Source organism: Lynx rufus, unplaced genomic scaffold (genome assembly GCF_022079265.1).
Source record: "Lynx rufus isolate CCGP_SWC_20201006 ecotype Redwood Valley unplaced genomic scaffold, mLynRuf1.p SCAF_4, whole genome shotgun sequence".
In the NCBI taxonomy this organism is placed as follows: Eukaryota; Metazoa; Chordata; class Mammalia; order Carnivora; family Felidae; genus Lynx; species Lynx rufus.
The window spans coordinates 239,518-258,732 of record NW_025814856.1 but is presented as its reverse complement, the minus strand read 5'-3'; the positions used below and the strand labels follow the sequence as shown (position 1 = coordinate 258,732).

Here is a 19,215-nt window from a genome sequence, read left to right as displayed (position 1 = left end):
GAGGGCCCGGGAGCACTGGCTCCACGTTTTCAGTCCAGATCTGTTGGCAGCAGGGGCTGCCGGACCTGTCCCGCGAAGGGCCAGACAGGGCCCCGTCGCCCCCACCGTCGTGACCACGGGCCACGTGCTCACGCGAGGCTTTTACAGAAACAGGCTCTGTTGGGACCTGGCCCGTGGAGGCCCGCGCTTCACTGCCCTGCTTCGGCGACCCCGTGTGTGGGTTGCTCAGGGGGAGACAGTGGCGCCCGGCGTGCAGGAGGTCACCTGGCCTGCAGCGCCCACTGTTGAGGACACCCGGGGGCCAGCGTGCGGCCCGTCCTGGCGGCGTCCACGTCGTCGCTGTCTCCGCACAGGCCCCGAGGGCTGTGAAGGCGCGTCCGTGCTAACGGTGTCTCGCCGTCTCCGCAGTGAAATACCTGGGCCTGCTGGCCATGTCCAAGATCCTCAGGACGCACCCCAAGTCCGTGCAGGCCCACAAGGACCTCGTCCTGCAGTGTCTGGACGACAAGGATGAGTCCATCCGCCTGCGGGCCCTCGACCTCCTGTACGGAATGGTGTGTGCCCCGCCCCGGTGTGTGCTCCCCGCTCCCCACACCCATCCCCGGGCTCCACCCTCACCGGCTCCTCCCCTCCCCCCAGGTGTCCAAGAAGAACCTGGTGGAGATCGTCAAAAAGCTGATGAGCCACGTGGACAAGGCCGAGGGCACGACCTACCGCGACGAGCTGCTCACCAAGATCATCGACATCTGCAGCCAGTGCAACTATCAGCACATCACCAACTTCCAGTGGTCCGTGCCCCACAGCCCCGGGGGGCGGGCGCCGGCGCGGGGCGCGCTCCTCAAGGGCTCCCTCCCGCAGGTACATCAGCGTCCTGGTGGAGCTGACCCGGCTGGAAGGCACCCGCCACGGCCACCTCATCGCCGCGCAGATGCTGGACGTGGCCATCCGCGTGAAGGCCATCCGCAAGTTCGCCGTGTCGCAGATGTCCGCGCTGCTCGACAGCGCCCACCTGGTGGCCAGCAGCACCCAGCGCAACGGCATCTGCGAGGTGCTCTACGCGGCCGCCTGGATCTGCGGGGAGTTCTCCGAGTGAGTGCGCTCCCCAGGGAGAGGCGTGCCGGTCGACCCGCGTCCCCGGTTCCCTGGCGGCTGCCCCAGGGCCCCCTTCCTGGGCCGCTGTCTCTGGGGACAGCGCGGCTTTAAGTGCACATTTCCGACCACGAGCCCCAGCGAGGAGCCAGTCACGGCGTGGCCCGGGGTGACGGGGTTTCTCTCCAGTGTCCTCTCCTCCCTGCCCGTCGCAGCCGCAGATGTTCTGTCGCTGCAACGATGCTGTCGAGCTGGTTTTGTTTTCTTTTCGTTTTGTTTTGTTTTGTTTTGGGTTTTTTTTTTTTTTTTTTTTTTTTTTTTTTTTTTTGTGCCGCTACTCCGTCGTCGTCCCGTCGTTGCTGTGGGTTCTTCCCTAGAGTCCTGTCCATCTGCCCTGGTGCCTGGGGATGGGGGAGCGCCCACGTGACCCCTGTGGCGGGGCGGCCCGCTCATCAGGCCCTTCTTGTCCGCAGGCACCTGCAGGAGCCCCAGCAGACCCTCGAGGCCATGCTGCGGCCTAAAGTCACCACCCTACCCGGCCACATCCAGGCCGTGTACGTGCAGAACGTGGTCAAGCTCTACGCGTCCATCCTGCAGCAGAAGGAGCAGACGGCGGAGCCGGAGGCGGCCCAGGACGTCACCCAGCTCATGGTGGAGCGGCTGCCCCAGTTTGTGCAGAGCGCGGACCTGGAGGTCCAGGAGCGGGTGAGCGTTTCTCGGGGGTCTGCCTCCGGAAGAGCCTGTGTCTCTCGTTTGTGGCCGCCTTCGCCTTTCCCAGAGGGCATCTTGGAGAAATCTGCTTTCCGGGGCTCCCTCCCGGCCCCGGGGATGTGGGCAGGTTCTGGGCCCCCGCGGCGGGGGAGGCCCCGGTTGGTCCTCCGCGGGTGGAGTGCAGCGAGAAGGGGGCAGGTCGTGAGAGAAAGAACGAGTGGGAGGTGCCGGCCTGCAAGGGAAGTATCGGAATCAAGCCGGTTGGCAGCAGGTTCCTGGGTGGGGTGGCGGGTGGCCGGGGACCGGGCTGCTTGCTGCGGGGAGACTGGTCTGGCACGTGCTGCATATGGCAGGCGGGTGGGAGGGAGCTCGGGGTGGCCGTTTCTGGTGCCCCGGGGGCAGCGGAGGGCTCTCAGTTATCCAGACCTCACAGAAGCGTTCAGTGCCCCGGCCTCGAGCCCTGCGTCAGGCTGGGAGCCGCACTCGAGCCGAGTCCCAGGTCGGAGTCCGCAGAGGACGGGCAGCACGGCGGCGCCCGGTGCCTCCTGGAAGCTGCCGTTTCGGGTTGTCTGGGTCTCGGAGGACGGTGCTGTCTCTGCTTGTGACTCCGTCTTGTTTGGGGGCCCGTTTCATTCTTTGTCTCCTGCAGACTGACACGGCGGCCAGGGCTGGTATCTTCCTCCCCGGGTGCTTCTTTGCGGCCCGTGGCTTCTCTTGGTGCCTTTGGTGTATACGTACACACGTGTATATTTTCTTAACGTTTATTTGTTTTGAGAGAGCGCATGCGCACAGCAGAGGGGCGCAGAGAGAGAGGGGACAGAGGTTGTAAAGCAGGCTCTATGTGGACAGCAGATAGCCCGATGTGGGGCTTGAACTCACCAGCCTTGAGATCAGGGCCTGAGCTGAAACTGGACACTTAACCGAGCCCACTCTTGTGCTGCTCTCGGTGCCTTCTAGATGTTCTCAGTAGGGTCAGACGAGAGGCAGCCACTCTCCTGGGCTGGGCAATGCATTAGGGTGCTAAGTGGCCTACAGGGCCAGTCCTCCGTGACCAAACTGTGACTCCCCTGTGGTCTCCTCAGGCGTCCTGCGTCTTGCAGCTGGTCAAGCACATCCAGAAGCTTCAGGCCAAGGACGTGCCGGTAGCAGAAGAAGTGAGTGCCCTCTTTGCTGGAGAGCTGAACCCAGTGGCTCCCAAGGCGCAGAAGAAGGTTCCAGTTCCTGAAGGGTGAGCTGCGCGGCCTGTCAGAGGACATGGGCCAGGATGGCAGGAAGAGCAGTGAGAGAACCCTAGTGGGGTCTTGACTGGTGTCCCTGTCCCAGCTGCCGCCCCCCGGAAGTAGACGGGGCAGCCCTTGCCTACAGATACCGGGTATGATGAGCCGGCACGGGGTCCCCAGAACACAAGGAGGGTCACGAGGGGCCCGTAGACTCTCACTGGGCAGCCATGATCTCAAGTGGCGGCCTAGCTTTTGCGTCCTCGTCTCCGAGAGGACAGGGGTGTCCCTGTCTCATCTGCCCCATGAGCGTGCGAGGCTGGCACTCGGGCTGGAGCTGCCTTGTGACCTCCCTGCATCTTATAGCCTGGACCTGGACGCTTGGATCAATGAGCCGCCCTCGGACAGCGAGTCTGAGGACGAGAAGCCCAAGGCCATCTTCCACGACGAGGAGCAGCGCCATGCCAAGCAGCGGCAGCCGGAGGCAGAGGAGGAGGAGCTGGCCCGGGTGAGCACCGGGTGCGGGGAGGCCGGGCTTTGTTCCCACTGGGGCCTCCGGGGCGGACGGCCTCGCTCAGAGCAGACCCTGGACCCTGAGCCCCCAGGTGGCTGAGCACGTTCCTGTCCTGTCCGATCTGAGCTTTGTCCCAGTACCCTCAGGGGAGCACTGAGCCAACCTGGGAGGTCTGGGTTGGGTTTTGTGTAAATGAGAAGTGGTTTCTCTTAAGACCTGAGCTTCTCAGAGAGAGTCATGGGGCCTGGTTTGGCATGCAGGGGGTTTCTCTCGTGCCTTCCGGGTAGAGGGTTTTATTGTCTTTTATTTAAAAAAAAACTGTTTTTAATGGTTATTTTGGGGGTAGAGAGAGAGAGAGTGCATGTGCTCATGTGCGTGAGCGGGGGAGGGCAGAGAGAAAGGGAGGCACAGACTCTGAAGCAGCTCCAGGCTCTGAGCTGTCAGCACAGAGCCCAACGTAGGGCTCGAACTCCCAGACCGTGATATCGTGAGCTGAGCCAAAGTTGGACGCTTAACCGACTGAGCCACCCAGGCCGCGCCCTTGGAAGATTTTATTTTACTTTAAAAAATGTTTTTTCTTGGGGCGCCTGGGTGGCTCAGTCGGTTAAGCGTCCGACTTCGGCTCAGGTCACGATCTCGCGGTCCGTGAGTTCGAGCCCCGCGTCCGGCTCTGTGCTGACAGCTGGGAGCCTGGAGCCTGCTTCCGATTCAGTGTCTCCCTCACTCTCTGCCCCTCCCCCATTCACGCTCTGTCTCTCTCTCTCTCTGTCTCAAAAATAAATAAAGCTTAAAAAAAAAAAGTTTCTTCTTAATGTTTATTATCCAGCTGGGAGAGAGAGACTGGGACAGCGTGAGTGGGGGAGGGGCAGAGAGAGAGAGAGAGAGAGAGACAGAATCTGAAACAGGTTCCAGGCTCTGAGCTGTCAGCACAGAGCCTGACACGGGGCTCGAACTCATGAATTGTGAGATCGTGAGCTGAGCCGAAGTCAGATGCTCAACGCACTGAGCCCCGCAGGCGCCCCTCTGGTGGAGGGTTTTATAACAACACGCAGCATTCAGACAGCTCAGGAAAGTCCAGAGATACTGCATGCCCTCAGCTCCCACCACACCATGCCTTATCGTCCTGAAATAAGGGGTCCCCTCGTGGCCTGTCCTGCTCTCCTCCTGCCCATCTGCAGGCTGAGCCTTCAGGCAGTGTGATCTGACCCCCAGCTCAGCTCTTCTTTGTTACTGAGCGACCTCAGACAGCTCACCCAACCTCTCTGAGCTCACATCCTTGAAACAGAAGGCCATCTCCACATCCAGGGGTCTTTTCTGAGCTCTTGCTGTCTCCCCACTTGTTCCTGCTGCGGTCTCCCTATTGGTCAAGGGCCACCAGTAAAGTACTGGGGCATTCCGGGCCCGCCTGGGGCCTGGAACATAGACGCAGTCCGTACCTGGAAGGGAGGGTCTGTTCCACGTGCATTCACTGACTTGCACTTCGAATCCTGTCCCTGCAGCGTCGAGAAGCCCGGAAGCAGGAACAGGCTAACAACCCTTTCTACATCAAAAGTTCCCCATCTCCCCAAAAGGTGAGGCTGGCCCCAAGTCGTCCTTGAGAGACACTCCCCTCCCCCCGAGCCCCACAGTGCCCCCATCCGCTCTCGAGAGGACACCAGGGGCCCCCAGCTCCAGGCCCGTGTTTGGTTGTCACAGTAGGTCCACGTGGCCCAACTGCCAGGTGGGTCTGAGCACCAAGGCCTGGGAGCAGGTGTGGATGTGGGGTGTTCCACATGACTAGAATGTTCTAGATCTTAATCCAGGTGGTGCCTGCTGCCTTCCTCCGTGTCCTCCCCCCGCTGGGCTCCCCCCGGTAGACGCGGCTCCATACGGGTGCTCCGTTGCCCTCCTGTGGGGATTGCCGGGTCACCTCGTGGCTCCGCTCAACTTTCTGAGGGGCCGAGGTGGCCCACACCCGGCGTGCACCCTCACCAGCGCCTGTGATGTCTGACTTTGATTTTAGCGCTCGCGGGGGGTTCGGGCTGCATTGCTTTTCTAACTCGAAGTAGGTGACCCAGACAGAAAGCTGTGCCTCGGCCCTGTGCCTGTTGGTGCTGACGGACCGTTCCCCAGTCTTTAGGGGGCTGTGCTCCCCAGGATGCCCCGTCGCATTTGCAGGGGTCCCGCACACCGCCAGCTGCGTGCGTGTGTCATCCTGGGCCGTGGCCCCACCTCAGGCGTCTCCGGCTGTCCGTGCGTCCTGCCCGGTAACGCTCACTGCTTGCTTCTCCAGCGGTACCAGGACATGCCCGGAGTGGAACACATCCCCGTGGTGCAGATAGACCTCTCGGTGCCCCTGAAAGTGCCAGGCAAGTATTTGCACAGGCGGTGTGAGCCCCGGGAACCCATGAGCGAGGGGGTGGGGGCCCGAGTCTGGGTCCCGGATGCTGCCGAGGGCCAGCCTTACCAGCCCCGGACCTGCCCCCTCCTGCATCCTTGGCTGGAGTAGGTTCCAGATTGGAGGGTGAGTGGTGGGGTACACGCCAAGGGCCCCAGCCTCTCCATGCTGGCGCCGCCTCGTTTCTCCCCGGACCCTGCCGCGCCCCCACCGCCGCCCCCACCGCCACCTCCACCCCCGCGCGCCCGCACGTCCGCACTCGGAAAGCCTCTGCCTGCTCCCGGGCAGCCACGGTGGCAGCCCCTGTGAGCTCCCTCGCCCCCTTTTAGCGCAGACCACGGTGGGCCGTGGGCCGCTCGCCCTGCTGAGCCCCCAGGGGCCACCCTCCCGCACGTGGCTCTCGGGGCCAGGGTGGCGCTGAGCACCGTGGGGCGCACGCCTGCAGGGATGCCCGTGTCGGACCAGTACGTGAAGCTGCAGGAGGAGAGGGAGCACCGGCAGAGGCTGGAGAAGGACAGGAGGCGGAGGAAGAAGAAGGACAAGGACAAGAGGGGCAAGCCGCGGCGCCACAGCTCGCTGCACACAGAGAGCGACGAGGACATCGCCCCGGCGCAGCGGGTGGACATCGTCACCGAGGAGATGCCTGAGGTCGGCCCGCTGGGGCCACGACGGGGGGGGGGAGCGGGTTCCCTCCACGGGCAGGTATCCCGCGGGCACCACCGCCGCTCCGGGGCCACGCTCGGGCGGGCCTTCCCGTCACTGGCGTTCTCGGGGGGCCCCTGGCGTCCCGACCTCTTGCCTGCGGAGTGCCCGTGGGGGCAGGGGGCTTCGCAGACTCCGGGGGGCTCAGGCCGGACGGACTGGATGCGCTTTCTCTCTCCCCTCAGAACGCTCTCCCCAGCGACGAGGACGACAAAGACCCCAACGACCCTTACAGGGCCCTGGACGTCGACCTGGACAGGTAAGCACGGGGGCGGAGCCGGGCCGTCCTGTTTCCTGTGTCCCCGTCAAGTGCTCGCCATGACGCACCCGCCTGCCCCCAGGCCCCTGGCCGACAGCGAGAGGCTGCCCGTCCAGAAACACAGAAACGCCGAGACTACCAAGTCCCCTGAAAAGGAGGACGTCCCTGTCGTGGAGAAGAAGACCAAAAAGCCCAGGAAGAAAGAGAAGAAGCACAGAGAGAAAGAGCGAGAGAAGAAGGAGAAGAGGAAGGAGGAGAAGGAGGTGGGCGCGGGCAGTCGGGTGCAGGGACCCCGCAGCCCCCCCACGCTGAACGCCACATCGCCCCGCACCGGCCCGCCGTGGTGCCGGTAGGGCGGGAGGTGCCGCCCGGTCTCCCCGTGCGCGGGTCCCCGCGGAGCCGGAGCGGCCGCGTCTGGTCAGGGCGGCGCCGCCCGTGCTCCTCTGGAGCCTGCGTTGCTGCCTCACCGAAGGCACGTCTTCCTGTGGTTCCAGGGCGAGGACTTCGATTTCTGGCTGTCCACCGCCCCGCTGCCCGCCGCGGCCCCGGCCCCGGCCCCGGTAAGAGCCCGGTGGCCTGTGCCGGCCCCACCCGGTCCTCCACTGGAGACACGGGTGCACGTCCGGGCTGTCCGCCCCAAGGTTGCGTGGGCGCACAGACCGGCGAGGTTGGGGCCGGCCCAGCCGGTGGCTGTAGGAACGGCCCCCGGCCCCGCCTGCAGCACCTCGGCCGGGCCCGGCCGCCTCTCCACCCTGGCGGCCTTGCGCTTCGGTGCCGACCGGATGCCCTGTGTGCTGAGGGAGGCCGGGCCGGGATGCGGGGCTGGGGGCGCAGAGGACACCCTGTCCCGGGTGCCAGTTGCCTCCTCGAGCCCCGCCGCCCGGCTTCCTGCAGGGAGAGCCTGGAGCGAACACCGTCACCGCTGCCCCTGAGGGAGGGGGCGAGGAGCCCAGGAGAGAGGAGCGAGGCGACGAGGACGAGGACAGAGACAATGAGCGGGACCCCGAGAAGGTGAGGGCGCGTGCCTTGGCTGCCCTCGTGGGGTGGCCGCGTGGCTGTGCAGGAGAGGGTCGTTCCCGAATCCCGCGAACGGGGGTCATTGGGGTCCTGGTGGCGGCTTCTCGTTTTTGCGTGTTATTCGGTAGTAACTCACCTACGGGAAGTCGCACCTTTTCACAGTCTGTGGTTCAGGGGCGTTCACCATGTTGTGTTACCATCACCAGTACCTAATTCCAGAACATTCCCTCTCCCCAAAAGAAACCACGTCCCCACCCGCGGTCACCCCCCACCCCCCTCCCCAGCCCTGGCCCCCACGAGCTCCTTTCCTGTCCCCGGATGAAACCGTTCTGGACATTTCACACACGCGGACTCACACCCCGCGTGGCCCCTCGTGTCTGGTCCCCTCCCTGAGCGTCGTGTGTTCGGGGTCCGTCCTCGGGCAGTGGGTGCGGACGCCTTGTTTCTGCTTGCGGCCGAGGGACGTGCGCGTGTGCGGTGGACAGGTGCGTGTCCGTTGACCCACTGAAGTTTTCACCTCTTGGCTGTCGTGAGTCGTGTTCCTGCGAGCGTGTGTGTGCGGGTTTTGGCGTGGACGTGTGTTCTCGTGCCTGCGCTGAGGAGCTGCCGGGCCACGTGTCCACGTGTGGGTTCTGGCTGGTCTCCCTGTGCGTTTTCACCCGTCGGCGGTGAGCCGCTAGGTCCTCTCGCCTGCTCCCCGCGGACCCGGGGGTTGCTGGTCTGTGCGCTCTGCCGTGCGGGCTGCCGAGTGGCCTCGGTGCGTGTCGTGCCTCGCTGGGCGGCGGCGGCCAGAGAGTGCCGAGGGTTGAGCCTGGTGTCTCTGCTCCAGAAGCCTTCAAAGCACAAGAAGAAGAAGCCCAAGAAGGAGAAGGAGGAGAGAGCCAAGGACAAGAAGAAACCCAAGAAGCAGCAGCCTCCAGGTGAAGAGGCGGCAGAGCCCGTGGAGAACGGCGCGCTCGCTGACGAGCCTCTCCCGGTGAGGGGTACTTCACTCGCCCCCCGCGGGCCGGAGGCGCCCCCACGGCCCGCCGAGGCCTCGACGCAGGGACAGACCCGGGCCGAGTCTAGGAGCCGCGTCTGCGGGCCGGCGGGCAGTGGGGCCTCGGTGGGCGCGGGCGGGTGACCCCGGGGCTGTGGGCGTCAGGGGGGTGGCGCTCTCGTGTGGCGGGACGTCCCCGAGGTGCAGGCGTGCGCTGCCCGGGACCCCCGGGGGCTCCCCGCACCCCGCTTCTCGTCGGTCCCGACGTTCCCACCGGAGCACTTGGCAGCTGGCGACGGGCCCGGCCCGGCCCGTGAGCCGCCGCCGCCGCCGCCGCCCTCGGGTTCTCGCCGGCCGAAGCTGAGCGTTTTCCTCTCTTCCCAGCCCATGTCCAGCTACTGCCTCCTGGCCGAGAACTCCTACATCAAGATGGTGAGTGCTGTGGGCGTTGCAGGGGGGCTGGGGCGGCCTTGGGCTCCTTTCTCGGGGCGTGAGGAGGGACGCGGTAGGGCTCGGGGGCAGTGAGCGAGCCTTTCTAGGGAGAGAGGCGCACGTGGGTGCTTGCCGCCACGCGGGCCCGCGGGGCCGGCTGGCTGTGGGGGCCCCGAGGGCCGACGTGATGGCCAGCGGCTCTCAGAGAAAGGGCGGGAGCGGCCGGGACCACGGATGGACCCGGAGTGGTTTCCCTCGCGTGAGGGTTCGAGTACTTTCCCCTCTCGGACGCGTCGTACGTTCCCACGGCGGGGTTGCCGGCACTCCCGGGCCCCTTGTGCGGGCCCCGGAGGCTGAGGCCGGCCTTGCCCTGCAGACCTACGACATCCAGGGCAGCCTGCAGAAGGACAGCCAGGTCACCGTGTCCATCGTCCTGGAGAATCAGAGCAGCAGCTTCCTGAAGGGCATGGAGTTCAACGTGCTGGACTCGCTCAACACCAGGCTGGCCCGGCCAGAGGGCTCCTCCGTCCACGACGGCGTCCCCGTGCCTTTCCAATTGCCCCCAGGTACGTGGGCCGTCAGGCAGGGCGTCGGGGCTCCCACCGACCCAGGTCCTCTCGGTCCCAGGAGCCCCCTTTCCTCCCGTCACCTGCTTCCCGACCGGGGCGGGCAGCGCTGAGGACAGGCCCCGGGCGGGGGCAGTGCCGGACCCCAGCTGGGCAGCGCCCCGTGCCGCTCTCGGGACCCACTCTTTGTCCCCTTGTCCTCTTCCAGGTATCTCCAACGAGGCCCAGTTTGTATTCACCATTCAGAGTATCGTCATGGCCCAGAAGCTCAAGGGGACCCTGTCCTTCATTGCCAAGGTAACGGGGCTGGAGGCGGGGCCCAGAGCCCACGGACGCGTCCCCGCTCCGCGGGCCCAGAGCACCCGGCCCCCTGCGCCCTCCTCACCCCGTGCCCCCACTCCCACAGAACGATGAAGGGTCGACCCACGAGAAGCTGGACTTCAAGCTGCACTTCAGCTGTACCTCGTACTTGGTCACGACGCCCTGCTACAGGTGCGTGGTGCCCACCTCCCTCCTGCTTCCGTTCGTCGCGCAGTTAGCCTGCAGACACCCTTGGCCTAAGGCAGGAGGGCCCCGTCTGCCGTTGGCGCAGAAGGTTGGCTCCGGCGAGCGTCCGCCAGCCCGGGCCAGTGGCAGATACACGCCTCGTGGCCCAGGCGGCAGACGGGTTCTCTCCTGGTGCCAGAGGCCAGAGGCCGCGACGGAGGGTCGGCAGGGCTAGCTGCTTTTGGTGCCACGCTTGTTGGCGTGCAGATGCCGTCTTCTCCGCGTGTCCTCACACGGTCGTCCCTCTGCGTGTCTGCGTCCTGGTCTCCTCTTTTTAGAAGGACGTTGGTCTTACTGGTTTAGGACCCTGTTTCCAAATACAGTCACATCCTGAGGTCCAGGGGTCGGGAGTCAACATAGGAATTTGGGGGACGCGGGTTAGCCCGTGACATCGTACAGGACCGTCAGAGACCTCGAGCCGCAGGCACACGAAGGGAGGTATCACGCCTGGGGCTGGGGGCCCACCGGTCGTCAGCCTCCCTGTCCTGTGTCCTTCTCACAGTGACGCCTTTGCCAAGTTGCTGGAGTCTGGGGACCTGAGCATGAGCTCAATCAAAGTCGACGGCATTAGTATGTCCTTCCAGAACCTTCTAGCAAAGATCTGTTTTCATCATCATTTTTCCGGTAAGGCCTCCGACGTGGCCGGCAGATGGGGCGGCTTCACGCGTGCGCGGTCAGCCCTCTGCCCCCGGCGGGCCGGCCCGGGCCTCAGCCTGCGCCCTCTGTTGCAGTGGTGGAGAGAGTGGACTCGTGCGCCTCCATGTACAGCCGCTCCATCCAGGGCCACCACGTCTGCCTCCTGGTGAAGAAGGTGAGCCCCGGCCCCCCGTGCTCTCGAGGCCCCGGGGCTTCTTGGGTTTCGGCGTCTCGCTGAGCTCAGCCCGCCTGTTTCGCTGAGGGCTCGTGAGCCTGCCTCCGAGAGGAGGCCGGCCACCCGCCTCCCCGGCCTGGTCTTGGCGTCAGGCCTGGCAGCCCGCCCGTCGGAGTCGGGAGGGGTGCCCGGTCCTGGGGCGCCTCCTCACCCGGTCCTCGGGCTCTCCAGGGGAGCCGTCTGGGCCTGGGGGCGGCCTCGGTGAAAGTTTCCATCGGGCGGTGTTGGGTCCTTTCCTCGGCAGCCGTGGGTCCTCGGTCCACGAGCCACGTCTCGGGACGGCCGCGGTGGCGTATGGTCCCTCTGCCCGAGGCGCCGAGTCCGCGTGGGTTGTCTTCCGTGGGTCTCTTCCGTGGCGCCCAGTGGGTCCCAGCGGCACCTTCCTTCGCTCCTGATGGTGACACTTTGTGTCTTTTCTCGTTATTCTTGGCCGTCCTGGCGGGAGGTTTATCGTTTTTCTTGATTTTTTTCAAAGGTAAATTTAAAAGCTACCCTTTTAGGAACTTTGTTTTTTTAAGGCAATAAATAAATTTTGTTCAGTTTTGTTCTGTCCCTCCTTTTTTCTGCCTGCTTTGGGCTTATTTTCTGTTTTGCATGTTTGTTCAGGTAGGAGCTGAGGTTTTCCTTCTTTCATGAAGACTTTAATGCTTCGTTTTCCTTGAAGCCGTGCTTTAGCTGAACGCCACGGGCGTTTAAATGTTTCGTGTTTATGTCTAAACGGTTCTAACGTTTTCTGATTCCTGCTCCCAGGTCCTGTAGAGTGCACGGGTCACTTAGAAGCGTGTTGTTTGGTTTCCCGTGTTTGGATGGCTTTTTGCTTCGGATTTGTAGCATGCTGCCGCCGTGGTTGAGGGACACGCCGCTTCTGATTTCGGTCCTTTGAAAGCATTGAGATTTGCGTTCTGGCCCTGGACGTGGTCATTCGTGGCAGGGGTGGCACTCGCGGATGCGTGGAGGCAGGGAGTGTTCTGCCGGTGGAGCGGGCCCCGCTGGTGGTGGTCTCGGTTCTTCTGGGCCCTTGGAGTCTGTGTTGCCGGCCCGGCGGCTGCCTGAGTGGGTGGTGTGAGGTTAGTGACAGTCAGGTTGTCTGTCCCCCCGGAGCTGTCGGGTTCGCTCTGTGTGTCTGCTGTTAGGTGTGTGGACCGAGAAAGTCGTGGCGTCTTGACATATGCACCTGTTTGTTTATCCGCGTCGACCTCCTTCTTTATCTCGGGTTGTTTTCTCTGCTGCGAAGTTCTCCGGTCTGATGTTGGACAAAAAGCCACTCTCGCTTTCTCACGATGGGTGCTGACGCGTGTGTCTTCTTGAGCGCATCCTTCCTGTGTTGGAAGGCGTTCTCACGGGTGGGTGCCGTCATCCCACTGACGACCCCGGGTCTCCTCCTCCGTCTGGTCTTCCGCTTCTCCCCTGCCCTCCCTCTCCTGCACACGCCATGCCACCGCTCCACACCTGCCTCCAGCCGCTTCTGGGACAGGCCTGGGGGCCGCGGAGCCTCGTCCAGGGCTAGTTTTGCTGGGCGCGTTAGCTTGGCGGATCTTTGTCTCAGTGCTTTAAAATCACGCCGCTTCTGGGGTGCCTTGGCGGGCTCAGTCAGTGGAGGGTGTGGCTTGATCTCGGGGCTCTAGAGTTGAAGCCCCACGCTGGGTATAGAGAGGACTCACTTTTTTTAATATTTATTTTTGAGAGAGAGAGACAGAGCGTGAACAGGGGAAGGGCAGAGAGAGGCAAAGAGAGACACGGAATCTCTCCAGGCTCCAGGCTCCAAGCTGTCAGCACAGAGCGTGACCAGGGGCTTGAACTTGTGAAGCACGAGATCCTGGCCTGAGCCAAAGTCGGACGCTTAACCGACTGAGCCACTCCGGTGCCTCGAGAGGACTTAAAAGTAAAATCTTCCAGAAGATTGTCACACTGCCTCGTTTCACAGTCACAGTTTCTGGACGAGAGCTGCACCCCGTTACTCTTGTCACAGGGAGGCGCCGTCTCCTCTCCAGGTTTTTCTTGGTTGTCAGCCTCCAGCAGGTCACAGCGTGTCTGGCGCGGACTTCTCCGGGTCTGTCAGGAGTGTGCTACGCCTCTTGAGTGTTTGCAAAATTCTGGAAGTTTCCCGCTGTTACTTAAGTCCTTTCTTAGCGCCGGGTTCTTCTTACAGCAGGGCCTGCCTGGCCCCGCCCTCTGCCGTGCTAGCCATTCTGCCCGTGGGCCCACCCGTGGGTGTCTCGTTTTGACGACTGCGTATTCCAGGTCTGGAACGTCCGCCGGGCGTTCTCGAGATCTTGCCTGTCTTGGCTGGGATGTTCCGTCTTCCTGTTGGGTTCAACAGTGCTCCTGACTGCGTGTTGGGGGGGTCTTACAGTAGGGACTTACAAGCCTGTGTCCTGTCGGAAGATGCCGCGTCCTCCTCGTCCTGGCCTGGCTGTTGGCTGCCTTTTCCACAGAGCTGAGCTGGGGTCTCCCGGGTCTCTGGGTGCTGAGTAACCGGGGCCTTGTTAGTCCCGCGGGGGACACGGCATGGGCTGCAGGTGCCTGACCTCTGGTCCCAGCGCCCGTCTGTCTCTGCGACCTTTGTCCCGCTTGTCGGAGCCGCCGCACGCGGGCACCGACCCTGGGACCAGGGGGACAGCGGCTCGCGGACACGTTTACAGGCCGCTTTCCCCGAGGCCCCCCAGCCAGAAGGCGGACCGTCGCTCACGTACCCCACTTTGGCAAGCGGTTGCCCAGATTGGGGCTCTCCGGTCCCGGCCTCGGTGGGGGCGTTGCAGGGTGGGGGGGGGCCTCCGGGGCACCTCCCTTGTCTGGATTCGCGAAGCACCAGCACCGAGGGAGGTGGTGACAGACACAAACGGCACATTCGGCCACGAGGTGGCCTCTGGGCGTCGCGTTCCACACCCTCCACGGTCCTGACGGCCGTTTCCCTTTCCCAGGGGGAGAAGTCCGTGTCGGTGGACGGGAAGTGCAGCGACGCGACACTGCTGAGCAACCTGCTGGCGGAGATGAAAGCGACGCTGGCCGAGTGCTGAGCCCGGCCCCCCGCCCCCACCCCGGCCCCCGCTCGGGCCGCGAGGTGACACGCTGTGCTGACGCGTCTTGTCGGCGTTCCTACTTTGCCGCTTCCCATCTCTTCAGCGAGGAGCCCCGAGGCTGCCCGAGGAGCCGGCTGCGGTGCCCGGTGGACCGTGCGGGGTGGCGCGCCCTGATCCCGCGAGGCCACCCGAGTGCCCCCCGGCCCCCACACTCCCTGCCTGGGGGCGCCTGCTCACCCTCCTCCCTCGCGGCCGCGGGCCGGGACACCCGGTGGCCCCCGGTGGCCCCGGGGCCGTGCAGGCTGCTGTCGTGTTCCCCGCGTCCCACCCACGTGTTCATGCGTTGCAACGGCTGCCACCCGGGGTGGGGTCTAGTCGGGATCCCTGACGGAGTGGGGCCTGGACCTTGTTGGTTTACATTTCTTTCCTGTCCAGTGAAATGTGTCTCGGTCGGTGGTGTTTGGCAAGCGGTGGGGACTGTTTGGGATTCCAGGTCCCTCCTGTCGCCGAACGCTCCCCAGGCTTTGTCCCACACCGTGCCCGCAGCTGCGGGGAAGGCCCGGTCCTGGGGGGGGGGGCCCCGGCCCCTGGAATGCACCTCACGGGGCGGGGCGGGGCAAGGGGACCCCGGACCACCCCGTCAGAGATGATGGTCCTCAATGACGTAACTTCCTTTTGACGAACACTGTCACTTTAGCATGTAGGGTAATCTATTACAGAATCCTGTGCAGTGATTCCAGAACCTCAGAACTGTATGATGTGTTCGATAAGAATTGATTTGCTATCGACATTCCCAGATAAAAGAGAGAGAGACATATCACGCTGCTGTAATGATTTTGTGTCGAGATGATCCAATAAACTTGTAACACAGACGTTTGTCTGTTGCACCTCCTGTCTGTGCCGGTGTGCACACCCGGTAACAAGAGGGACTCCGGACCATCCTCGAGCCGCCTGGGGCACCCTCGGGAGGTCACACAGCGTGCTGGGGATCCCTGTCCCCACCTGCGAGTGCGCCCTTTCCTTCGTGATGGAGGTGAGGTCATCCCCACACACGGGCCAAGCCCCAGCAGGGAGCCACGACCCCACCCACGGGAGGTCCACCAGCATCGCGGACCGCACCCTCCTTTCCCTTCCCAGGGAACCCCACTAGCGGCGGGTGTGTAGGTGAGCGGCAGAAGCAGGTGCTGGAAGGCAGGCCCTGCCCATGCTTCAATTTGCCACGTTGCCACTGCCTTTACTGGCGCCACGTGGCCAAGGGACGATTCAGGACCAGTAGGGCTGGGTCAGCAGACGGGAAGCCGTCCGACCACTACGTGGACCCGGTGCCGGGCAGCCCCCGCCTTCCACCAGCTTCTCTTCCCGATAATCACCCGCCCGAGCCAGACCCCTCGCGGGTCCCTCCGCTCCCTCACCAGCACTGGGGCAGCAGAGGCCACATTGACGCCTTGAGGCCATTGTTGGCCGGTAAGACCACCGGCCTGCACGGCCTGCCGGAGTGGTGTTCCACGCCCACCCGGCCCTGCGGACTCTTCTGACCTCCGTGTACCTGCTCCTGGCAGGACTAGTCCCCGACTTCTCGTCTGCCAGGCCCATCAAGCCATTTACCGTGGGTCTCGTAACGCACACGAGTGTTTGCGAAAGGAAACGACGTGCTAGGGACGCTTCCTGTGCTCCTTCGGCTGAGGTTCAGCCCGGCGTGGCGAGTCAAGAGCACCCGCTCGCGCCAAAGGCTTGGGTCTGTCAAGCCTGCCCGGCTGTGTTGAGACGGGTTGCGGTACAATTCGTATGGAAATCCCGGGGCCGTCAGCCCTGCCCCGGTGCCCATGACCAGGATGTGCCTTTCCTGGGGACCCAGCCCCGGTTGCCCCAACACGGATACTCTGTGATGAGAAACAGGGACGTTTAATCGTTGCCTCTAATAGCTCTGCGGCTCTGCCCGGCGGTGATGCACTCTATATACAAAGCCGCGCGCCCTTCCCGGCCCCGGTCCCAGCCTCTGATGGCAGTGCAGGGACTCAAGGCAGCAGTGAGCCTGCTCCGTGGGGTCAGGCTGGGGCGGTCCAGCTGAGTCCTGGCTCCACCTCGAGGCTAGGGCCAGTCTGGCGATGGCCGGTGGCCGTCAGTGCTGTGTCAGGCACTCGGAAGCATTCTCCAGAGTCAAGTTGGCCAGGTGTGGGGGCTCAAGACATGTGAAGCTTGGTGACATCAGACTGTTGGGGAGACATGGGTGCCCTCAGCTCTTCTCTCCCTGCTCCACCTCCTCCCCCCCCCTCCCCCAAACCAAGGTCTTTGCTACGGGCCTGGGGCATGTGACAGGGCTGCAGACAACCCTCAGAGCTCAACTTGGAGGTCTCGTGGCCTGTACCCATCCCCTAAACAGCATCGGGGTCGAGCCCAACTCTCTTGCAAGGGGCTGCAAAAAGGGGGTGGGAGGCTGCGGCAAGCTGGCCATTGGGTTCTGATCTCTGGCTTAGGCTCGACCCTGCCTACAGAGTCCACCCAGGTCCTCAGAGCCTCCCTCCTTTGCGCCACTCACAAAGCTGGAGTGGTTCTGTGCATCCAGGAGAGGGGAGGAAGATCCGATGTTTATTCGAAGTGATCACTTGGGTGTGGTTGCAGGGGTGACGTCCAGCTTGTCCCAGGTGCAGAGAGAGCCCTGCCGGCTGTGTCTCCCTAGCCAGCCCCTCCCCGTCCATCCCTGACTTAGAGGCCCCCATGCCACCCCTTTCCTGACTCCCTCGTGCTCCCCTCCAGAAGGCCAGGCCAGGGTTTTGGAGAGAACAGGCGGGGCGGGGGCCTTACCTTGTGTGGTCGTCCTGTCTGAAAGACATGACAGGGTCCCAGTTAGACCCAAGCTTTAGGGCTGTGCTGTGCCTGTGGCCCCCAAGTCCCTCCACTGGGGCACATCCATCATGGGCCGCCCCCACCCCCCACCCCAGCTCTGACCACAGCCCTGCCAGCTGCTTAGGGCAGGGGTAGGACCAGACTCTATGGAAACCTTTAACTTGGGTGTTGCGCCCCCTGGTGCCAGCTGAGCGCAGAGGAAGGGCGGGCTGGGGTCCTGAGCACTGGAGCAGGGGCCGCCTCCCGTGGCCGCCCTCCGCATACTCACCCGCAAGGGCACATAAGCACACCGCCTCTGATACAAGTCATGCTGGGTTTGGGGACAGGGGACTTACTTGTGCCACTTATTTCTACAACGACAGCAGGATTGGAATCAGAACGGCAGGCGTGGAGGGGAAGGTCCCCTCCCTGAGCCCAGGGGCCCCAACTCACATGTACCGGAGGAGGCCCTGCACAGCTGTTTCCCACTGTGCCGATGACCTGTGGGCACACGGGGCGTGCAGACGGGGCGCCCCAAATCCAGAACTCAGGGCCTGCCGAGGGGCTACCACCCCACCCGACCCCGGTGGAGACAGGCCAGGGAGGAACAGGGAGGGTCCCAGGAGAGCCTCAGACCCACGGGCACAGGGCCCTTGCTGGTCACCACCCGAGCCTGAGCCCTACTCGCAGTTGTAGCCAAAGCAGACGACGTGCGAGTCCGTGCAGTTGGTACAGGAGATGGTCTCGTACTGGAAGATGCCTGCAACACAGGAGAGGCGGCCGCAGGCTCCCCCCGCCTCGGCCTCCAGGGCTGCCGCCACCGCTGTGCCCCACGGACCGGGCAGGGGCTCGCTCACCACAGTGACGCTGACAGTCGATGCGGCCTGTGTGGGGACGAGGGCACTGACGGCACTTGTCCCCCGCCCCCACCTACCCTTTTTATTATTTTTAATTTTTTTTTTAGTGTTTGTTTTTGAGAGAGAGAGAGAGAGAGCACAAGTAGGGGAGGGACAGAGAGAGACGGAGACACAGAACCCGAAGCAGGCTCCAGGCTCCGAGCTGTCAGCACAGAGCCGGACGCGGGGCTCGAACTCACGAACCGTGAGATCATGGCCTGAGCCGAAGTCGACACCTAACCGACTGAGCCCCCCCAAGCGACCCCCGACCCAGCCTTCTTGCCCTACCAGAGGCTCACCTAGGGTTAGGCTGGCTCTCAGCCTGGGAGGAGGGTAGCGGCCCTACTCAGCCGCTTCTCCAGGGACTGGCTGGGGGAGGGCTGGGGTTTATCCAGGCCGCCTGCTGGTGCCCACGGGAAGGAAGGGCCCCTGCCTCGGGGAGCTGCCCTTCCTTCTCTCTGTTGGGAGCCGGCTGCACTGAGCCAGAAGCCCCAGTCCTGTCACGCCAGCCTCTGCCACCCCCTGGCCGGGGCCCCTGGCTCCGGAGGGACTTCTGAAATACCCCCGCGGCGCTCCCCAAGCCCTTCCTTTGCTCACTTTCGATGATTGCATTCTGGATGAGGTGCACCTGCTCCCGAAAGATGGCTCGCAGCTCGTTGGGGAAGTACCCTGTGGGGGTAGGCAGGAGGGAGGTCAGCCTCCGGCGCTGGGCGGAGGGGAGCTGTCTCGGTGTCCGCGCGCGCGCGCGGCGCCCGCCCCCTTACCGGGGAAATACATCTTCCCCTGGTACAGCTGATCCATCTTCTGGTACACGGCGTTCGCCACTTGGTTCAGCTTCTCCCGGGCTGGAGGCCGGAGAGGGAGGCCGATGAGCTGCGCGGGTCGGGGTCAGGCCGGGGTCTGGCGGGAGTCTGGCCGGGCCGGGGGGCGCGCCCGGGCGGGACCCAGCACTCACTGATCTCCGCGGGGATGGCCAGGTGCAGCTCCTTCATCGTGTCCTGGCTCCAGTCGCTGAGCAGCAAGCCCGACACGGGGATGTCGCCCACCCACCAGGACTTGAGATTCACGTGATGGCGGTAGAAGGAGAACTTCTCCGAGAAGTTGCCGTGACAGTGCAGGCAGCCGCGGGCCAGCGCCGCGGTCAGGCCGAGGCACAGCAGCAGAGCCATGGCCCGCCCCCGCCCGCCGCCCGCCAA

At 64.0% G+C, this 19,215-nt stretch overlaps 2 protein-coding genes across 12 annotated transcripts in view; one reads left to right on the top strand and one right to left on the bottom strand.

The window, feature by feature from the left end:
* Positions 1–15,172, top strand: part of AP3D1 (adaptor related protein complex 3 subunit delta 1) — a 37,277-nt gene extending 22,105 nt beyond the window's left edge. The window contains exons 12-33 of one of the 4 annotated variants that reach the window (XM_047094826.1): positions 409–554; positions 640–788; positions 859–1,089; positions 1,563–1,794; positions 2,883–3,028; positions 3,384–3,525; positions 5,031–5,102; positions 5,804–5,879; positions 6,354–6,556; positions 6,796–6,869; positions 6,952–7,132; positions 7,364–7,429; positions 7,764–7,880; positions 8,171–8,371; positions 8,719–8,862; positions 9,250–9,297; positions 9,674–9,863; positions 10,072–10,160; positions 10,270–10,355; positions 10,912–11,033; positions 11,141–11,220; positions 14,202–15,172. In XM_047094826.1, the coding sequence (XP_046950782.1) occupies positions 409–554; positions 640–788; positions 859–1,089; positions 1,563–1,794; positions 2,883–3,028; positions 3,384–3,525; positions 5,031–5,102; positions 5,804–5,879; positions 6,354–6,556; positions 6,796–6,869; positions 6,952–7,132; positions 7,364–7,429; positions 7,764–7,880; positions 8,171–8,371; positions 8,719–8,862; positions 9,250–9,297; positions 9,674–9,863; positions 10,072–10,160; positions 10,270–10,355; positions 10,912–11,033; positions 11,141–11,220; positions 14,202–14,297 (2,891 nt within the window). In that variant the 3' untranslated portion in view covers positions 14,298–15,172. Of the gene's footprint in view, positions 1–408; positions 555–639; positions 789–858; positions 1,090–1,562; positions 1,795–2,882; positions 3,029–3,383; positions 3,526–5,030; positions 5,103–5,803; positions 5,880–6,353; positions 6,557–6,795; positions 6,870–6,951; positions 7,133–7,363; positions 7,430–7,763; positions 7,881–8,170; positions 8,372–8,715; positions 8,863–9,249; positions 9,298–9,673; positions 9,864–10,071; positions 10,161–10,269; positions 10,356–10,911; positions 11,034–11,140; positions 11,221–14,201 lie in introns of all 4 variants that reach the window. The other 3 variants (XM_047094825.1, XM_047094828.1, XM_047094827.1) reach the window with 3 other exon arrangements.
* A 1,011-nt stretch (positions 15,173–16,183) lies between these two features.
* IZUMO4 (IZUMO family member 4) lies at positions 16,184–19,209 on the bottom strand. Of its 8 annotated transcripts, XM_047094835.1 has the most exons (10): positions 18,975–19,209; positions 18,784–18,864; positions 18,617–18,688; positions 17,981–18,007; positions 17,808–17,883; positions 17,577–17,624; positions 17,480–17,494; positions 17,103–17,120; positions 16,837–16,851; positions 16,184–16,510 (listed from the first exon to the last, which is right to left on the bottom strand). In XM_047094835.1, the coding sequence occupies exons 1-10, from the start codon at positions 19,186–19,188 to the stop codon at positions 16,420–16,422; spliced, it is 657 nt and encodes a 218-aa protein (XP_046950791.1). In that variant the 5' UTR covers positions 19,189–19,209; the 3' UTR covers positions 16,184–16,419. The 8 variants fall into 8 exon arrangements, 7 of the variants coding, with proteins under 7 accessions (XP_046950791.1, XP_046950786.1, XP_046950790.1 ...); XM_047094830.1 differs by having other exon boundaries at positions 17,413–17,624; positions 18,784–18,892; positions 18,975–19,191; XM_047094834.1 differs by lacking the exon at positions 17,577–17,624 and having other exon boundaries at positions 18,975–19,191.
* Between the last annotated feature and the right edge of the window lie 6 nt (positions 19,210–19,215).